The sequence below is a fragment of the Ornithorhynchus anatinus genome, chromosome 18, assembly GCF_004115215.2.
Source record: "Ornithorhynchus anatinus isolate Pmale09 chromosome 18, mOrnAna1.pri.v4, whole genome shotgun sequence".
Lineage (NCBI taxonomy): Eukaryota > Metazoa > Chordata > Mammalia > Monotremata > Ornithorhynchidae > Ornithorhynchus > Ornithorhynchus anatinus.
This window is the reverse complement of record NC_041745.1, coordinates 4,450,547-4,465,359: the sequence shown is the minus strand read 5'-3', so window position 1 is coordinate 4,465,359 and position 14,813 is coordinate 4,450,547. Positions and strand designations below refer to the sequence as shown.

General features: G+C 43.8%; 1 protein-coding gene and 1 non-coding gene across 3 annotated transcripts; one reads left to right on the top strand and one right to left on the bottom strand.

Moving 5' to 3' along the window:
- Positions 1–1,649: 1,649 nt before the first annotated feature.
- RIPPLY3 (ripply transcriptional repressor 3) lies at positions 1,650–12,369 on the bottom strand. Of its 2 annotated transcripts, none has more exons than XM_007667172.3 (4): positions 12,161–12,369; positions 10,586–10,652; positions 4,441–4,508; positions 1,650–3,233 (listed from the first exon to the last, which is right to left on the bottom strand). In XM_007667172.3, exons 1-4 carry the CDS (start codon positions 12,196–12,198, stop codon positions 2,912–2,914), a joined length of 495 nt encoding a protein of 164 aa, XP_007665362.1. In that variant the 5' UTR covers positions 12,199–12,369; the 3' UTR covers positions 1,650–2,911. The 2 variants fall into 2 exon arrangements, with proteins under 2 accessions (XP_007665362.1, XP_007665361.1); XM_007667171.3 differs by having other exon boundaries at positions 10,586–10,655; positions 12,161–12,367.
- Positions 12,370–14,381: 2,012 nt separating this feature from the next.
- Positions 14,382–14,519, top strand: LOC114805604. The gene has a single exon (XR_003753575.1). It is a non-coding gene; the product is annotated as a small nucleolar RNA SNORA7 (small nucleolar RNA).
- The last annotated feature ends 294 nt before the right edge of the window (positions 14,520–14,813 follow it).

Sequence of the window (14,813 nt, the reverse complement as noted above, 5' to 3'; positions counted from 1 at the left end):
CAGGCTCCAATGAAAACATAATTTGAAGGGCCATTCAAAATGCTTATAACTCTCCCTTTTCACTCTCTCTTAACTGGAGGGGCTGAGCTCAGTACCTTAAGATTCCTCCTAAAGTCTACCTGAAGCCCCTATGGAACATGAGAAAGGTTGGCATTAGAGGAACAAGGTGTGTGACCTGGGTTGTAGTAGGAGACCAGTGAGGTAAAGTAGGAGCTGATTGAGTTCCTGAAAGACAGTGATAAGGAGTTTCTGCTTGATGCAGAGATGGATGGGCAAAAAAAATGGAAGTTTTTGAGGAGCGAGTAAGCATGGACTCAACGGATTTCAGAAAAATGATCCATGCATTAGACTGGAGTGGGAAGAGAAAGGAGAAGCAGGGAGGTCAGCAAGGAGGCTGATGCAGTAATCAAGTCAGGATATGATAAGTGCTTGGATCAGCATGGTAGTTTGGATACTTCCAAAAGAGTGGATTTTTGCAATGTTGTGAAGGTAAACCCAACAGGATTTGGAAACAGATTGAATATGTGGGTTGAATGAGAGATGAGTTGAGAATAACACTTTTCAGGAAGAATGGTGGTGTCGCCTACAGTGTTGGGAAAGTCAGGGGAGGCCAAGTTGGAGTGTTCTGTGATGAGGCGTTCTGTGATGCGGTAAGCTTAAGGTGTCCGCAGGATATTCAAGTAGAGATGTCCCTGAGGCAAGAAGAAATGCAAGACTGCAGAGAAGGAGAGAGGTCAGGGCTAGAGAGGTGGATTTGGGAATCATCTGCGTAGAGGTGGTAGTTGAAGTCTTGCTAAACCTTAGAGATCAACTAAGGTTAAAACCATATGGACAATAGCCTCAAAATGTATTTCCCTCAGTCTTCTTTAGTCTCCTGAGTAAATTTCACAAACCCTTTCCATGTCTCTGCTTCTCAGTCTCCTCGCCAAGATTCCTTCCTTTACTGGATTAATGCAGGCTATTTCCCACCATCCAGGCTAAAAAGAATCCCTGGGGTCATATTCCAACTTATTCCTTTCTCCTCACAGAACCACACTTAAACTGTCTTGGGACCTGGACCCAGAGAATCTCAATCCATTTTCAATGATTAAAGACCTCCACAACTTCTTCCTATTAGCTTAACCATGGTCCCTGCCCCTTTACCTCTAGAATTTATCTTCCAGCTCTCACTCCATGCTTTTTTCTCCCTCCCTTCACTAGTTCCTTGTCATCCCATCTTTCCCTTCCTTCTCCCCATTACCTTATGACTTTTTATTGTTATTTGTCAAGTGCTTACTATGTGCTGGTGTAGATAAGTGCTAAATACAATTAAAAATCTTTGCTAGTATTCTTTAATTAGTACCAATATGGAGAAGTGAGGGTTTGGGTGCTTTTCACTTAAAAACGAGATGGGATGAGATTTTGCATTTTCAACCAAAGAACAAAGGTAAAATTTTCTAAAGGAAAAAAAATCAATGTTATTTGAGTGCTTACTGTGTGAAGAACACTGTACTAAACCCTTGAGAGAGTAATCCAACAGATTTGGTAGACACATTCCCTGCCCACAAGGAGTTTACTGTCTAGAGGAGGGAGAAAAAGACCTTTCAAGATAGACCCTGTTCTGACAGAATTTCCACATTAGGTTAGACAGTCACAAGGATATCGTTGGATGTTTTCATTTAAAATATTTATTACAAATGGGTAGAAACTGTACAAAGTATTTACAGGATGACAGTAATTCTCAAAATACTCAGCAAAACACTGCAGGACACACTTAACTAGAGAGATAGACCCTATTTATTGGATGCTAAGAGGCACTTTTTCCAGGAGAAGAAATTGTTCTAAAATATCCCTCTACCTTCCAGGCAAGCCATTAAATTGCAGCCTATAAGACCAGTGGGGCTAAGCAGCCCAGGAAAGAAGGAGAAAAGCTAACAAAAAGGGAGCTGGGACAGCAAAAGGTGTTAATAGGTAGACCAGATTTAGGGATTGCAAGAAAGATAAGAGTCATAGATAGGACACACAGCTTTGAAACCACAAAAATGTAAAAAAAAACCCTTTTTCATAAATATTTCCTCTCAGAATCTATAAAGATTTGGTGATGTATTGAATCTTACAGTCAAATAAATATGGAAAATTTCAGTTGCTGGAAAAAGGAGAAAGAATAGTAATAATTGTATAATTGCTTTAGCCTGGCCAGAAAAGATTGCTATACTGTGCATTGTGGTCAGGAACTAGAAGGTGTTAAAGATTGACCAGCTTTATACGAAGAAACAACATCCTCATAAAAAACCCAGACAAATCTTTCCCTTTCCTTGTTAAAACTAGAAAATATTCAGGGTGTGTGTGCATGAATTTGATAACTTCTTTCAGAGCAAAAACCTGGTACGCCAAACCAGGTCTTTAACAGTGGCAAAATCATCTTCACTGAACAGAGATATTAAATAAGGAGGCTTGTTCAAAAAATGATGGCCATTTTAGTGCCTGCAAAGCACTGGGTGGAATGAGATAGAAGATTAGGCTATTTTTCTCAGTGGAGCTTTTACGATGATGTTATTCTTCTGTAATTTGGTCATCTCCCAAGTAATGAAGCTGAAAGTTGCCCATGTAGATACAAATCTTTCTTTGGCCTGTAAACCTGATGGGTTTTCATGCTTTGTTTTCTGGGCGAGCACTGTTAAAAGGCCATGTGAAAAACAAAAAAAACAACTAGCAGGAACCAGCAGACAGAAGATTTGGAATGGCCACAAGAGGAAGCCCTGAGACTGCTAGAGGGAGGAGTGGAAGGAACATTGGTTCTGAAGAAAATAGCAGGTGATATGGCCCCTGGAGCTGGTAGTTGAGAACCGTGCACTAAACTGCTCAGTTGGTGGGCATTCAGACTGACACTGGTTTTGCTAATTTGAGGGTAGGTGGACACATCAGCCAGGGCTCACGGTCCTAAAAAAACACCCCCAACTGGCTGGGGGGACAGCTCGCTTTTCCAGCTGAGATCCTTATCCAAGAGGCAGCTTTCACTGGGATGCTCCTCACTGCTGACTAGCGTTGGGTCATTTTCAGCAGGGTTTTCGACCTTGTGGAGGCTGCTGTCAAAACCCAATTCATAGGGCTGAAATTCATCCTCATCCTCCTCATCTTCGGTGTCAGAATCGTCATTGTAGAAGTGAATTGTGGCTTGCACTGGGAAACTGGCCAGAACTTTCTCTCCAGAGCTGTGTAGATACTCATGACGCTTAGATCTTGGCAAGTAAAGCCTAATTTTAAAAAAACAATTACACAAAATGAAACTGAAAAGAGCACAAAATTCCTGGTCTCCATTTCAGAAAAATTGTCCTAGGGAGAAAGACCTTCTTTCTCCTCCAGAGACCTCTGAGTAAAAGACTTCTGCACACAACTTTTCTTGTATTTCTCCTTCATGCTCATTTTGCCCTTCTAGTGTTAGGGTCAGTAGGAGCTCCAAGTCCTGGGTAACTGAATAGTTTTTAGAAGCTGACAGATATGAACAGTCCCCGGAACTCTTGTAGTTTTAAGTGAAGGGTCTTTCCAGCTTTCAGCTGTATGGATGAATGCTTGGGTTCATGTGTTGTTCTGTCTTAGAAGCTATTAGCCCCAGCTGCACAGAGACTGCTACGCATGTATGAATTCACTACATTCCAGATGCCAAGAAGAGGCTCTCCTCATTGACCTAAATTAGGTCTAAAATGGGGAGGGTGTAGGAGCAGCAGGGGGTTTCCAGATAGGGGTGTGGAAAGGAAGGGCAGCCATTTGGGCTTGAGCCTTGGGGCAGCCCAAGCCAGAAGGGCTCTACCACAGGGCTGAGGCATGTAAGGTGGGCACTGAATGGACTCTGTCTGACTTGATGATCTTGTATCTACCTCAGTATAGTGCCTGGCACAAAGTAAGTAAGCACTTAAGAAGTGCTGCAATTTTTATTTTATGAAATCCCATCTCTCTTCCATGCCTGAAACTTTTTTATTCCTTGCTCCAGTGAGAGCCTGTATTTCAGGGTCATGATAGTGGTGACTCCAGGTAAACGTCTGTGTTTCTGCCAGAGCCTCTGAGCTGAAGTGGCAGCAGTTCAAGCATTTGAATTCTTCCTCTCACCCTCTGCCCCTCTTCCCATCCTTCCCCTTTCACCCTTCTCTATATTTTCCCTTTGCTCAGGATCCCCCCTTTCCCATTTCTCCTTTTTCTTGTCCCTTCTCCCTCTTGACCCTCTCCCTTTTTCTCATTTTCTTCACCTTTTCCTCCCCCTCTAGTCCCAGATTAGGTTTCAGGTCACCTTGGGCTGTTTGATCTCAAGCAGATAAAATCAATCTATTTTTCAATCACTGCTATTTATTGAGCGCTTACTGTGTGCAGAACTGTACTAAGCCCTAGGGAGAGTTCAGTACAATTGAGTTGGAAGACACAAACCCTGTCCACAAAGATCCATACAGCTAATTTGGCCAAGTTACTTACCTCACAGGATGCTGAAACCCTAAGGCGCCTTTTGATCCAAAACAGCTGGGGTCACCATCAGAATCAGGCTATAAAGACCAACAACACATATACACACCACGTATTGAGTCAAGAAACACCTTCCAAGAAATATCTTGAAGTGTTTAAGAAAAATTAACTCACATGGTTCAATATCCCTTCATCTAATTCCGTATTATTGTAGGGCGATCTATAGACAGAATTACATTGAGTGGGAATAGGTCTGGACTAACTGGATGAGTTGCCATTGGAGACGTAAAGACTTGTAACTAGGTGACTCAAGCCCAAATTCTAGGGAGAAAGACTACCCATTTTACAATCAGTAGAGTTTCTTTGTGTCAGAAAGGCCCAATAAGTAGCACTACGATTCTCGTTGTTAATCCCCATTTTACAGATGAGGTAACTGAGGCACAGAGAAATTAAGTGACTTGCCCAAGGCCATACAATAGGCAGGTGACACATCCAGGACTAGAATCCAGGTCCTCTGACTTCCAGACTCATGCTTCATTTATTAGGCCATGCTACTACTTACGATATATTGTGTCCAATCTGATCATTTTATATCAATCCTAGTGCTTAGCATATTTCTAATAATAATTGTGGTACTTGTTAAGTGCTTAGTATGTTCCAAATACTGTACCAAGCACTGGGGTAGGTTTGAGGTAATCAGGTTGGACAAAGTCTGTCCCACATGGGGCTAGAAAGAGTATATAATAATAATAATAATGGTACTTAAGAGCTTATTATGTGCCAAGCACTGTTCTAAGCACTGGAATAGATACAAGTTAATCAGGTTGGACACAGTCCCTATCCCACATGGAGCTCACACTCTTAATCCCCATTTTACAAATGAGGTAACAGACCCAGAGAAGTTAAGTGACATGCCCAAGGTTACACAGCAGATAAGTGGCAGAACCAGTATTAGAACCCAGGTCCTTCCAGCTCTCAGGCCCGTGCTCTATCCACTAAGCCATGCTACTTCCCTAGTTCCGTTACAGAACAGTAAGGTTGAATTTTCTGGAATTGTATCCTTAACCAGTGTGGCCATTAGGAGGCCAGTAGTTTGGTGGTGTTCCTTTTTGGGAGAGATGACTCAGGCAGTCCCAGATATGTCTACAAGGGGCAAGTGGAGGAAGAGAAGGCAAATGCATGATCACGTTCCTCGATGGTGTTGGTCCTGGACACCAGAGGAGCTCAGAACAGCAGTTTGGTGTTGGTTGAGATAGGATGACTCTTTAAAAAACAAACAAACCCTACTCCTCCTATTTACCTTTCCCTCACCTAGGGGGTTTGCTTTTCTGTTGCCCTTCTCTTGCTGTTGACTTTATTCCGGCTAAAGGTGTCCTGTCCTCTTCCGCATTAACAGAGACTCCCCAACCCAGCTCCTGTGCCCTGCTACAGAAAGAAAGCACTGGGATTTTGTCCTGGATGTGAAAGGGCCACTCTGTTCAGGCTTAGGAGTTGTCCTTGTATTAATGAAAGGCCTTAGGGCGTTGTTGGAAATAAGCGATCTCTCTCTGACCCTGAATTACATTGCATCATTCAGAGAAGCAGGCTCACAGCCCAAGGCTGGGTGTGACCCACTGTTGCTCACAGTGACATTTACCGACCCTGTCACGTAAGCACAGAAAATCATTTAACATTCTATAGTATTATCATCATCATTACTATTGTATCTAAGACTGCGGAGAAGATAGAATGGGCAAAATACGCTCTGGGAATTAAGTCCCAAAAAAGAAGGAAATAAACTGGCCTAGGGATGAATTTACAAGAGAGAATTTTGTTTTCCACTATACTCGTCACCTAGAGCACTGGAAGCCTTGATTTCCCTCCTGTGGCAAGAATCCTTTATCCTCATTTTACTCACTCTGACTCATGATGCAATAAAGCCCTTATATTATTATAATTTATAATTAGCTTTGCCATGGAGGTTACTGAAACATTTGTAGGAGCAGTCAGTGGGGAAGAGTAGGAGGAAATGGGCTCAGTCCCACTTGGGGGAGAAGGGTAATTACATGCTCCAAATCCGATATCTTTGCCCAGAGAGAAGCAGCAGAAGTGGTGGACCCGATAAAAGTAGAAACTGCTGCTGTTGCTGTCTCCACTAGCTCTGACATCACAGAGACACAATAGCTAAAGCTGGATCTGGAGCAGAGCAGTTGAAATATTAGTCGTGGCTTGCTCTCTCTCTCTCTGTCTTTTTCTCTTTTCTTCTTCTTTCAGGGCTCTTCAGAATTCTCATTGGGGCTCAGTATGAAGCACAGCAGCGGGATGGCTGTCATAGTGACAGCAGTAGGAACAGGAAGAATAAAAGTTGCTGCTGCCACTTCATAGCCATCTTGGCTGCCGTGGCTGGGGTCACCTTCCCAAGGCATGGAAGGGAACGGTCCTTTCCATGTCCTCCCTACTCTGATACCTGCACTTCACATGCAGAGGAGGACACAGGGATAGAGATTATATAAGAAATGTGTAGCTATTTAGGATATTTATATGAAATGAGCTCACCAATGTGTGTGTATATTCACATGTATACATACATGCAACCATTTACACAGACATATTGGGTCCAAAAATGGGTTAGGTTCTCCATCAAAGAATATAGACTTTTGTGACCAGCATTTAACAGCTATCACCACAGGGCACCATGACAACTTTTGTCATACAAGTTTTACAAACAGTGTCCTAAATTTCCTGCCTGTTTCTCAAAATATCTTATTACATTCCCCCTGAGGAATCTTTGGGTACTTACAGTTCTTTTCAGAGAACTCAACTTCCTAAATTTTATTTGAGGTAATATCGCCTTCACGTGTTCCTTCTATGAAAAAGGGACAGATAGTTTGAAATCTAAAAAATCAGGAATTGGGCAGAGAGAACCGGCGATTGTTGTTCACCATATCCCACGACATCAGGATCAGGGGGCACCCACTGAAGCCTGAAGGAGATGGGTTCAAAACAAACGAAAGGAAACACTTCTTCACAAAGTGGTTAGTAAACATATGGAATTTGTTACCACAGGAAGCTATGCAGGTTGAATCTGATCACTAGGTTCCAGAGAGCTTGGCTTAACTCTGTCCAAAATGTATTTCTAAAGGAAAGGTTAAGGATGTGGAATGGAAATTAGGATGTTAGTCCATCCCTAACCAATAGGAAGGATATCCTGTTGCCATTGCTGAAGACGATATTGGGCTGGGTGGACAACTGGTCTAATCTAGGAAAACATTGCTCCTATCCCTATGCTCATATGTAGGTGCAGAAAAGAAAACTTCTATATTCTAGATACTCAGAGCCTCCTCCTCATCTTATTTCATGAACAAGATTTGTCATGAGTCTTCAGGATGCCAGTGGAAAAGGGTGGAGAAGAACAATAAGCTACTACTAATGTTTCCTTTCAGGAAATCCTCTCCCCTGAAGATGGTGGCGGGCTGCCAGGTAGGAAGCAGCAGAAAGGTTACATGTAGGACATAAGTTCATTTCTCTGAGACTGCCTTGGTTAAATTAATCAGGAATTCTCCTTCCTTGATTCCCCCTGGTTTTTGCTCTTTGCACTATAGCCTCCAAACCCCCTTAAAGGGCCTCATCTTTTTTTATAGGAGGACTCAGTCAAAAATCTAGAAATCTCCTTCCCTTGTCAGGAGAGGTCAGCTCTGAGTATGACAGCAACAGGTGTGGTTACCTGTAAATTAGTTTAAATTTTAGCAATGAATTATGAAAAAATAATTCTTTAGCTGTAATGCAATGACCTTCATCTGCTAAATTTTCAGAATGATTTATTTAAAAGTGTATTTTAAAATGAAAATATGTAAACTAATATTGAACAAATTCATTCATTCAATCGTATTTATTGAGCACTTACTATGTGCAGAGCACTGTACTAAGTGCTTGGAGAATACAATTCAGTAACAAATGCCATCTCTGTGGCATTCATGATTATTAATTAGCATTGGTATGAAAGAATGGCAAAATTCTTCAGCCTTTCTCACAATTGAAGGATTTGTTTTTAAATTTAAATTTCTTTTTCCTGAGACAATTCACTGACATGACATTCAACTCTTTTTTTCCTGATAAATGGAATTGTTTGACCAATTAACTACATAATAATAATAATTTTGGTATTTGTTAAGTGCTTATGATGTGCCAAGCACTGTTCTAAGTGCTGGGTAGATACAAGGTAATTAGGTTGTCCCACGTGGGGCTCACAGTCTTAATTTCCATTTTCCAGATGAGGTAACTGAGGCACAGAGAAGTTAAGTGACTTGCCCAAAGTCACACATCTGATAAGTGGCAGAGCCGGGATTAGAATCCACGACCTCTGACTTCCAAGCCCATGCTCTTTCCACTGAGCCACGCTGCTTCATATTTACATACAAATGGACTCTTCAAGTCATCATTTCATATTTTAAAATATTATTAAAGAAACTAAGGCAAATACAGTTCTAGGTAAATAGAATTTATTTTCTCAATAGATGTATTTGAAGCAACTTATAAATGTTGAATAAACAAAATGGTATTGTTAGTAATTAATCTTCTCTTAGAAAAGGTATGGCTTAAGTATATTTGCTTAAATAACATTAGTTCTAGCAAGAACGCTTACAGACTTTCACCATAAGTACTTCAGAAATATCTGGATGGACCTCTTGATGGCTGCTATATGCTAGCACCTGGTAAATATACACAGACATCATATTGGTGGTGTTTGTATTGTGGCACCAGACAAGCTCTAATGGACCACTTAACTTTTCACTAAACATGGGAGAACAGCAGTTCACCCCCTCTTTCCCTCCTCAATCAGGTAATACATATATGACACAAAAACAAGCAAGCTAAAGTGAATGTGACAATGTAAATGAAATCCCATGAGATAGGTGATTAATGTTGAAACTGCCTTGACAGGATCTACATGAGCAAATTATCTGGAGAGCTTGAGACTAAGAATACACCTTGGTCTCAGTTACCTGAAGAGTTCTGAAAAAATTGTTTACCTGAACTATACAGATAATTTAGGTCAAAGAACATTTGGGGGCCCTGAATTATCCAAATTGTATGCTAGCACATATATATCCTTTGTCATCCTTCCAAATGTGAAAAAAGAATGGAAAAATCTAGAGTAGGTTTTCTGTGAGAAAAATAATATCCATTTAGCATCTTTTGAAAACAGTTAAAAGAGATAACTTTCTTGGTTCCTACAAGAATGGTTAAGCAAAAGAATATTTTTTTTTGACAACTTGTGACTTCAAATAGGAGAGCTTTTGTTTTTTTTAACAGAGCAGTAGTAAAAACAGAGAACTAGCAGAAACAAGGATTTGATTTTCCTTCCAGTAAACTCTCCTCAACAAAGGCAAATGTCTTTTTCATAGGTATAAGCTTTTCTAAGTCTGGGCTGATTGATTTCCATTTTAGCAGGTTAACACAGCTACCTTTAACAAATAATGATGGTATTTGTTATGCGCTTACTATGTGCCAAGCACTGATTTAACAAAGACTGGATACCTGCTGAATAGGATGCTATACGTTAGGGGTAACCTTAACTTTTCAATAAAACTGCATCCACATTACTTTGTGGTTCAGTTTTGAAGATACTTTTGAAATTAACCCTAACTGTATACTGTTATATGATATGGGAAGTAGCATGGCCTAGTGGGCCTGGGAGAGAGAGGACCTGGGTTCTAATCTTCTAATCCCTGCTCCACTTGCATGCTGTTACCTTGGGCAAACCAATGTGCCTCAGTTTTTTCAACTGAAAAGTTGAATTCAGTAACTTCTCCCTCCTTCTTGACTGTGAGCCCCATGTGGGACAGGGACGGTATATGGCCTGATTACCTTGTGTCTAGCCCAGCATTTAAGAGTGCTTGACTTATAGTAAGCGCTCTATAAATACTATAAAAAATGGGGGAAATGGCTGAAATTAAAACACAGACTACCAGTTCTTAGAATCCTAAATGAAGGATGCAAAATAAAGGATGCTCTTGTGGTACAGAGATGGGGATACTTTTGAAAGAAAGCTCTGCCTAGTTGAATTGGCTGGCTGAAAAAAAATTAACATTTTTCACAGTCTGTCATATAGGTCTAGCGGCAAAAATGGGTGTGAAGAAATTGTATTTTCATCTCCCCATCCCCGAGTTGACCTCACCAGCCTTTGATTTCTTGTCAGCTCTGTATCTCTGGCTGTGAGGATCCAGGGTCTCCACAGGATGGGACTGCTGAAAAGAGAGAGAGTGTTAGAGAGTGACTGGATTTCTCTTTCCTTATCCTTAAAAACTGAAATGCGGAGAAGTCTTTTGTGAATACATGGACGGCCCAAAAAGATGGATTTTAGAGCAAAATAGGCCAAAGTGGTCTTTGGAAGGGCAAATAACTCTACTTCAGATAAGTAGATTTTGGACACATCATCAGGAAGACATTTTCTGGAGAAGACACCAGTGCTAGGAAAAGTCCAGGGAGAATGAAGTAGAGGCAGACCAGCAGCTAGGTGGATAGAGACCAGGACAATGATAACGAAAGAACCATTAGGAAAGTTGTGGATTATGGCAGAGGACAGGATGTTCTGGAGAAAGTATATCCATGGAGTCGCTATGATTCGGAAATGCCTTGAAGGCACTTTTTTAATAATGGAGCCAACCCACCTGGCCGGAGGCAGGGTGATGGACCAGATGACTTCCCTGGACCACCTACCAGCCCTGCTATTCCTCGACTGAACTCTCCCTGCGTTCCCAAGTTTTCTCATTCAATCTGTGCACCCCAAATTCCCCAGGGGACCAGGCTTGCCGCGACCACCTCATTCATTCATTTAATCGTATATAATGAGCACTTACTATGTGCAGAGCACTGGACTAAGCGCTTGGAATGTACAATTTGGCAACAGATAGAGACCTCCCCGCTGGAGCAGAGTATGGGTTTGAATCCCGGCTCTGCCACTTGTCAGCTGTGTGACTGTGGGCAAGTCACTTAACTTCTCTGTGCCTCAGTTACCTCATCTGTAAAATGGGGATTAAGACTGTGAGCCCCACATGGGACAACCTGATTCCTCTGTGTCTACCCCAGCGCTTAGAACAGTGCTCTGCACATAGTAAGCGCTTAACAAATGCCAACATTTTTTTTTAATCCCGCCTCCACCACTTGTCAGTCGTGTGACTTTGGGCCAGTCACTTCACTTCTCTGCGCCTCAGTGCCCTCATCCATAAAAGGGGGGGGTGAATAATAATAATAGTGTTGGTATTTGTTAAGCGCTTACTATGTGCAGAGCACTGTTCTAAGCGCTAGGGTAGATACAGGGTAATCAAGTTGTCCCACGTGAGGCTCCCAGTTAATCCCCATTGTACAGATGAGGTCACTGAGGCACAGAGGAAGTGAAATGACTTGCCCACAGTCACACGGCTGACAAGATTCGAACCCATGACCCCTGACTGCCAAGCCCGGGCTCTTTCCACTGAGCCACGCTGCTTCTCTAGATGAAGACGGCGAGCCCCACGTGGGGCAACCTGATTACCCGTTATCCGCCCCAGCGCTTAGGACAGTGCGTGGCACGCAGTAAGCGTTTAACAGATAGCATTAAAAAAAAGTCCTGTTTTCCGAGGCGAAGGGAAATCGCCCAACCAAACCGGGGGGGTCACCTTCCCCGGGGTGGGGAGAGGACCAGAGAGCGTTCGCCCAAGGAGGAGCTGCGCTAAGCGTTGCGGGGAGCCCCTCTCCGGCCCCTGCCCCTTACCTCTCCGCCGACCGAGCCGGCGGCGTCTCGTCTTCCATCGAGGCAGGGTCACCAGTCCGGCTCCGGTCCCTGCTCTGACCCTCCGGCTTTATCTCCGCTCACCTAACGCAAACAGGGCTCCGGCATGTAACAACAACAACAAAACAAAAGTGTGTCGGCGCCGGGGTGTGTGTGTGTGTGCGTGTGTGATCTTGGGGAGGGGACGAGGAGGGGGAAGAGGAGGGGTATCTCCCCTCTCGACTTTCCGCCCAGCCCCGAGCTCCCACACGGCTACAATAATAATACTAATAATTCAGGGTATTTGCGGGGCTCAGTGGGAAGAGCCGGGGGCTGGGGAGTCAGAGGTCGTGGGTTCTAATCCCGGCCCCGCCACTCGTCAGCTCTGTGATTTGGGGCAAGTCACTTCACTTCTCAGTGCTTCGCACATAGTAAGCGCTTAACAAATGCCATCATCATCGTTCTCTGGGCCTCGGTTACCTCATCTGTCAAATGGGGATTAAAACTGAGGCCCTCTTGGGACAGCCTGATTACCTTGTATCCCCCCCGCCCCAGCGTTTAGAAGAGTGCTTGGCACATAGTAAGCGCTTAACAAATGCTATCATCATCGTCGTTCTCTGGGCCTCAGTTACCTCATCTGTCAAATGGGGATTAAGACTGAGGCCCTCATGGAACAGCCTGATTACCTTGTTATCTCCCCCTCCTCCTCCCCTCAATGCTCAGAATAGTGCTTGGCACATAGTAAGCGCTTAACAAATACTATTATTATTAACAAATACCATTATTATTATTATTATTATTAAGTGCTTACTATGTGCCAAGCAGTGTTCTAAGCGCTGGGGGTTAGAGAAGCAGCATTGCTTAGTGGATAGAGCCCGGAGCCTGGGAGTCAGAGGGACATGGGATCTAATGGATTCTTGAGAAGCAGCGTGGCTTCATGGCAAGAGCACGGGCTGGGGAGTCAGAAGAGGTAGGTTCTAATCCCACCTCTGCCACTTGTCTGCTGCGTGATGTTGGGCAAGTCACTTGACTTCTCTGTGCCTCAGTTACCTCATCTGTAAAATGGGGGTTAAGACTGTGAGCCCCATGTGGGACAATCTGCTTACCTTGTATCTACCCCAGTGTTTAGAACAGTGCTTGGCACATAGTAAGTGCTTAACAAATATTATTATTATTATTATTATTATCGTTATTATAAATCCCGGCTCCATCACTATCTACTGGGTGACCTTGGGCAAATCACTTCAGTTCTCTGGCCCTCAGTTCCCCCACAATTATTATTATTATTTAGGCAGGGACCATTTCATCCCTGGGAAAGGATCAAGGGCCCAGAGGAAGACGGGAAAGGGGCTGATCCCTAGAGGGAGTTGGTTGCAGGTCCCTACACCAACACGCCTTTGGCAAACCAGAACTAGGGCTCCGGATCCTGCGCAAGTCCTGGGCCCTGGAGGGTGGCGTCTCCCAGGGCAGCTGCGGGGTGGGGAGAGGGTCGAGGGGAAGGAGCCGCCTGACCCACTCCCCATTTCCCTCCATTCTTTCCCTTCGTCCCTCGCCCCCCATCTCCCTTCCCCTCACAGTGCTCTTCCCACCTAGCGTGCTCCCTGCCTGGCCCTCAGCCTTTCAGGGGTCCTTCTCCCACAGGCGTGGGATCAGTGTCTGCTGGAAAACATAAAGGAAGACGTGAGGGGAAAAAGAGACACCCATGCTGAAATACACAACGCCCAAACACCCTCCAGGCGGTGACAGCCACGGAGGTGAGTACTGTCTACGACTGTGTGTATGCATAAGTGATTGAGTACAATAGAGGTAAGGGAGAAAAATCCCTGCCCCTTCTTGTCCCCTGTCCCTGACTTTATCTGTTCACCTCCCCTCCTCCCACCCACTTTCCTTCCTTCCTTCCTTCCTTCCTTCCTTTCCTCCGTCCCTTCTTCCCTTTCTCTCTTCCACTTCATCTCCTTCTTTTTCGACCCTTCCTCGCCCCTTCCTCCCCTTCCTTATTTTTGTCTCTCTTTTACTCCTGGTTTCTTATTTTTCTTTTTTTCCTGCCTTTGCAACACTGCCACAGGACACCTATTCCTCTTCCCCCCTCCTTTATAGTCCCCAAAATTGATCTTATGGAGTCACTATAAATTCCCAGCTCTGCCTGTGGGCAGGGAATGCTATCTACCAACTACCACATTGTTATCTCCCAAGCGCCTAGTATAGTGCTCAGTACCCAGTAAACCCCCTCTCAGGATTGCACCTGGAGAGTTTCCAGTACTCTACCAGTCTCGACTACAGGAGGAAGAGTCAAGCAGGGGCCTAACCATTCCATTTCTAGTTTGGGCAGTGGCTAGCAAGTGGAAGACAATCGGCTACGAGTCAAAACTCACCCATGCTGGGCAGCAATGGCATGGGAGAGAGTCGAGGGTAAAGACTCAGGTTTACTGCACGGGAGGCAGCAGTAAACCATTTCTATATTTTTACCAAGAAAACTCTATAGATACACTAGGAGAGCGATTGCAGATGGACGTGTGGTGTTCTGGGAAAGATGTGTCCATGGTGTCGCTATGGGTCGGAGATGACTCAACAGCGTAAGATGAGACACATTAAGCTCTTAGTTAAGTACCATTGATTGACTGATAACTGAACATCTATTCTAGAAAGAGCCATTAGG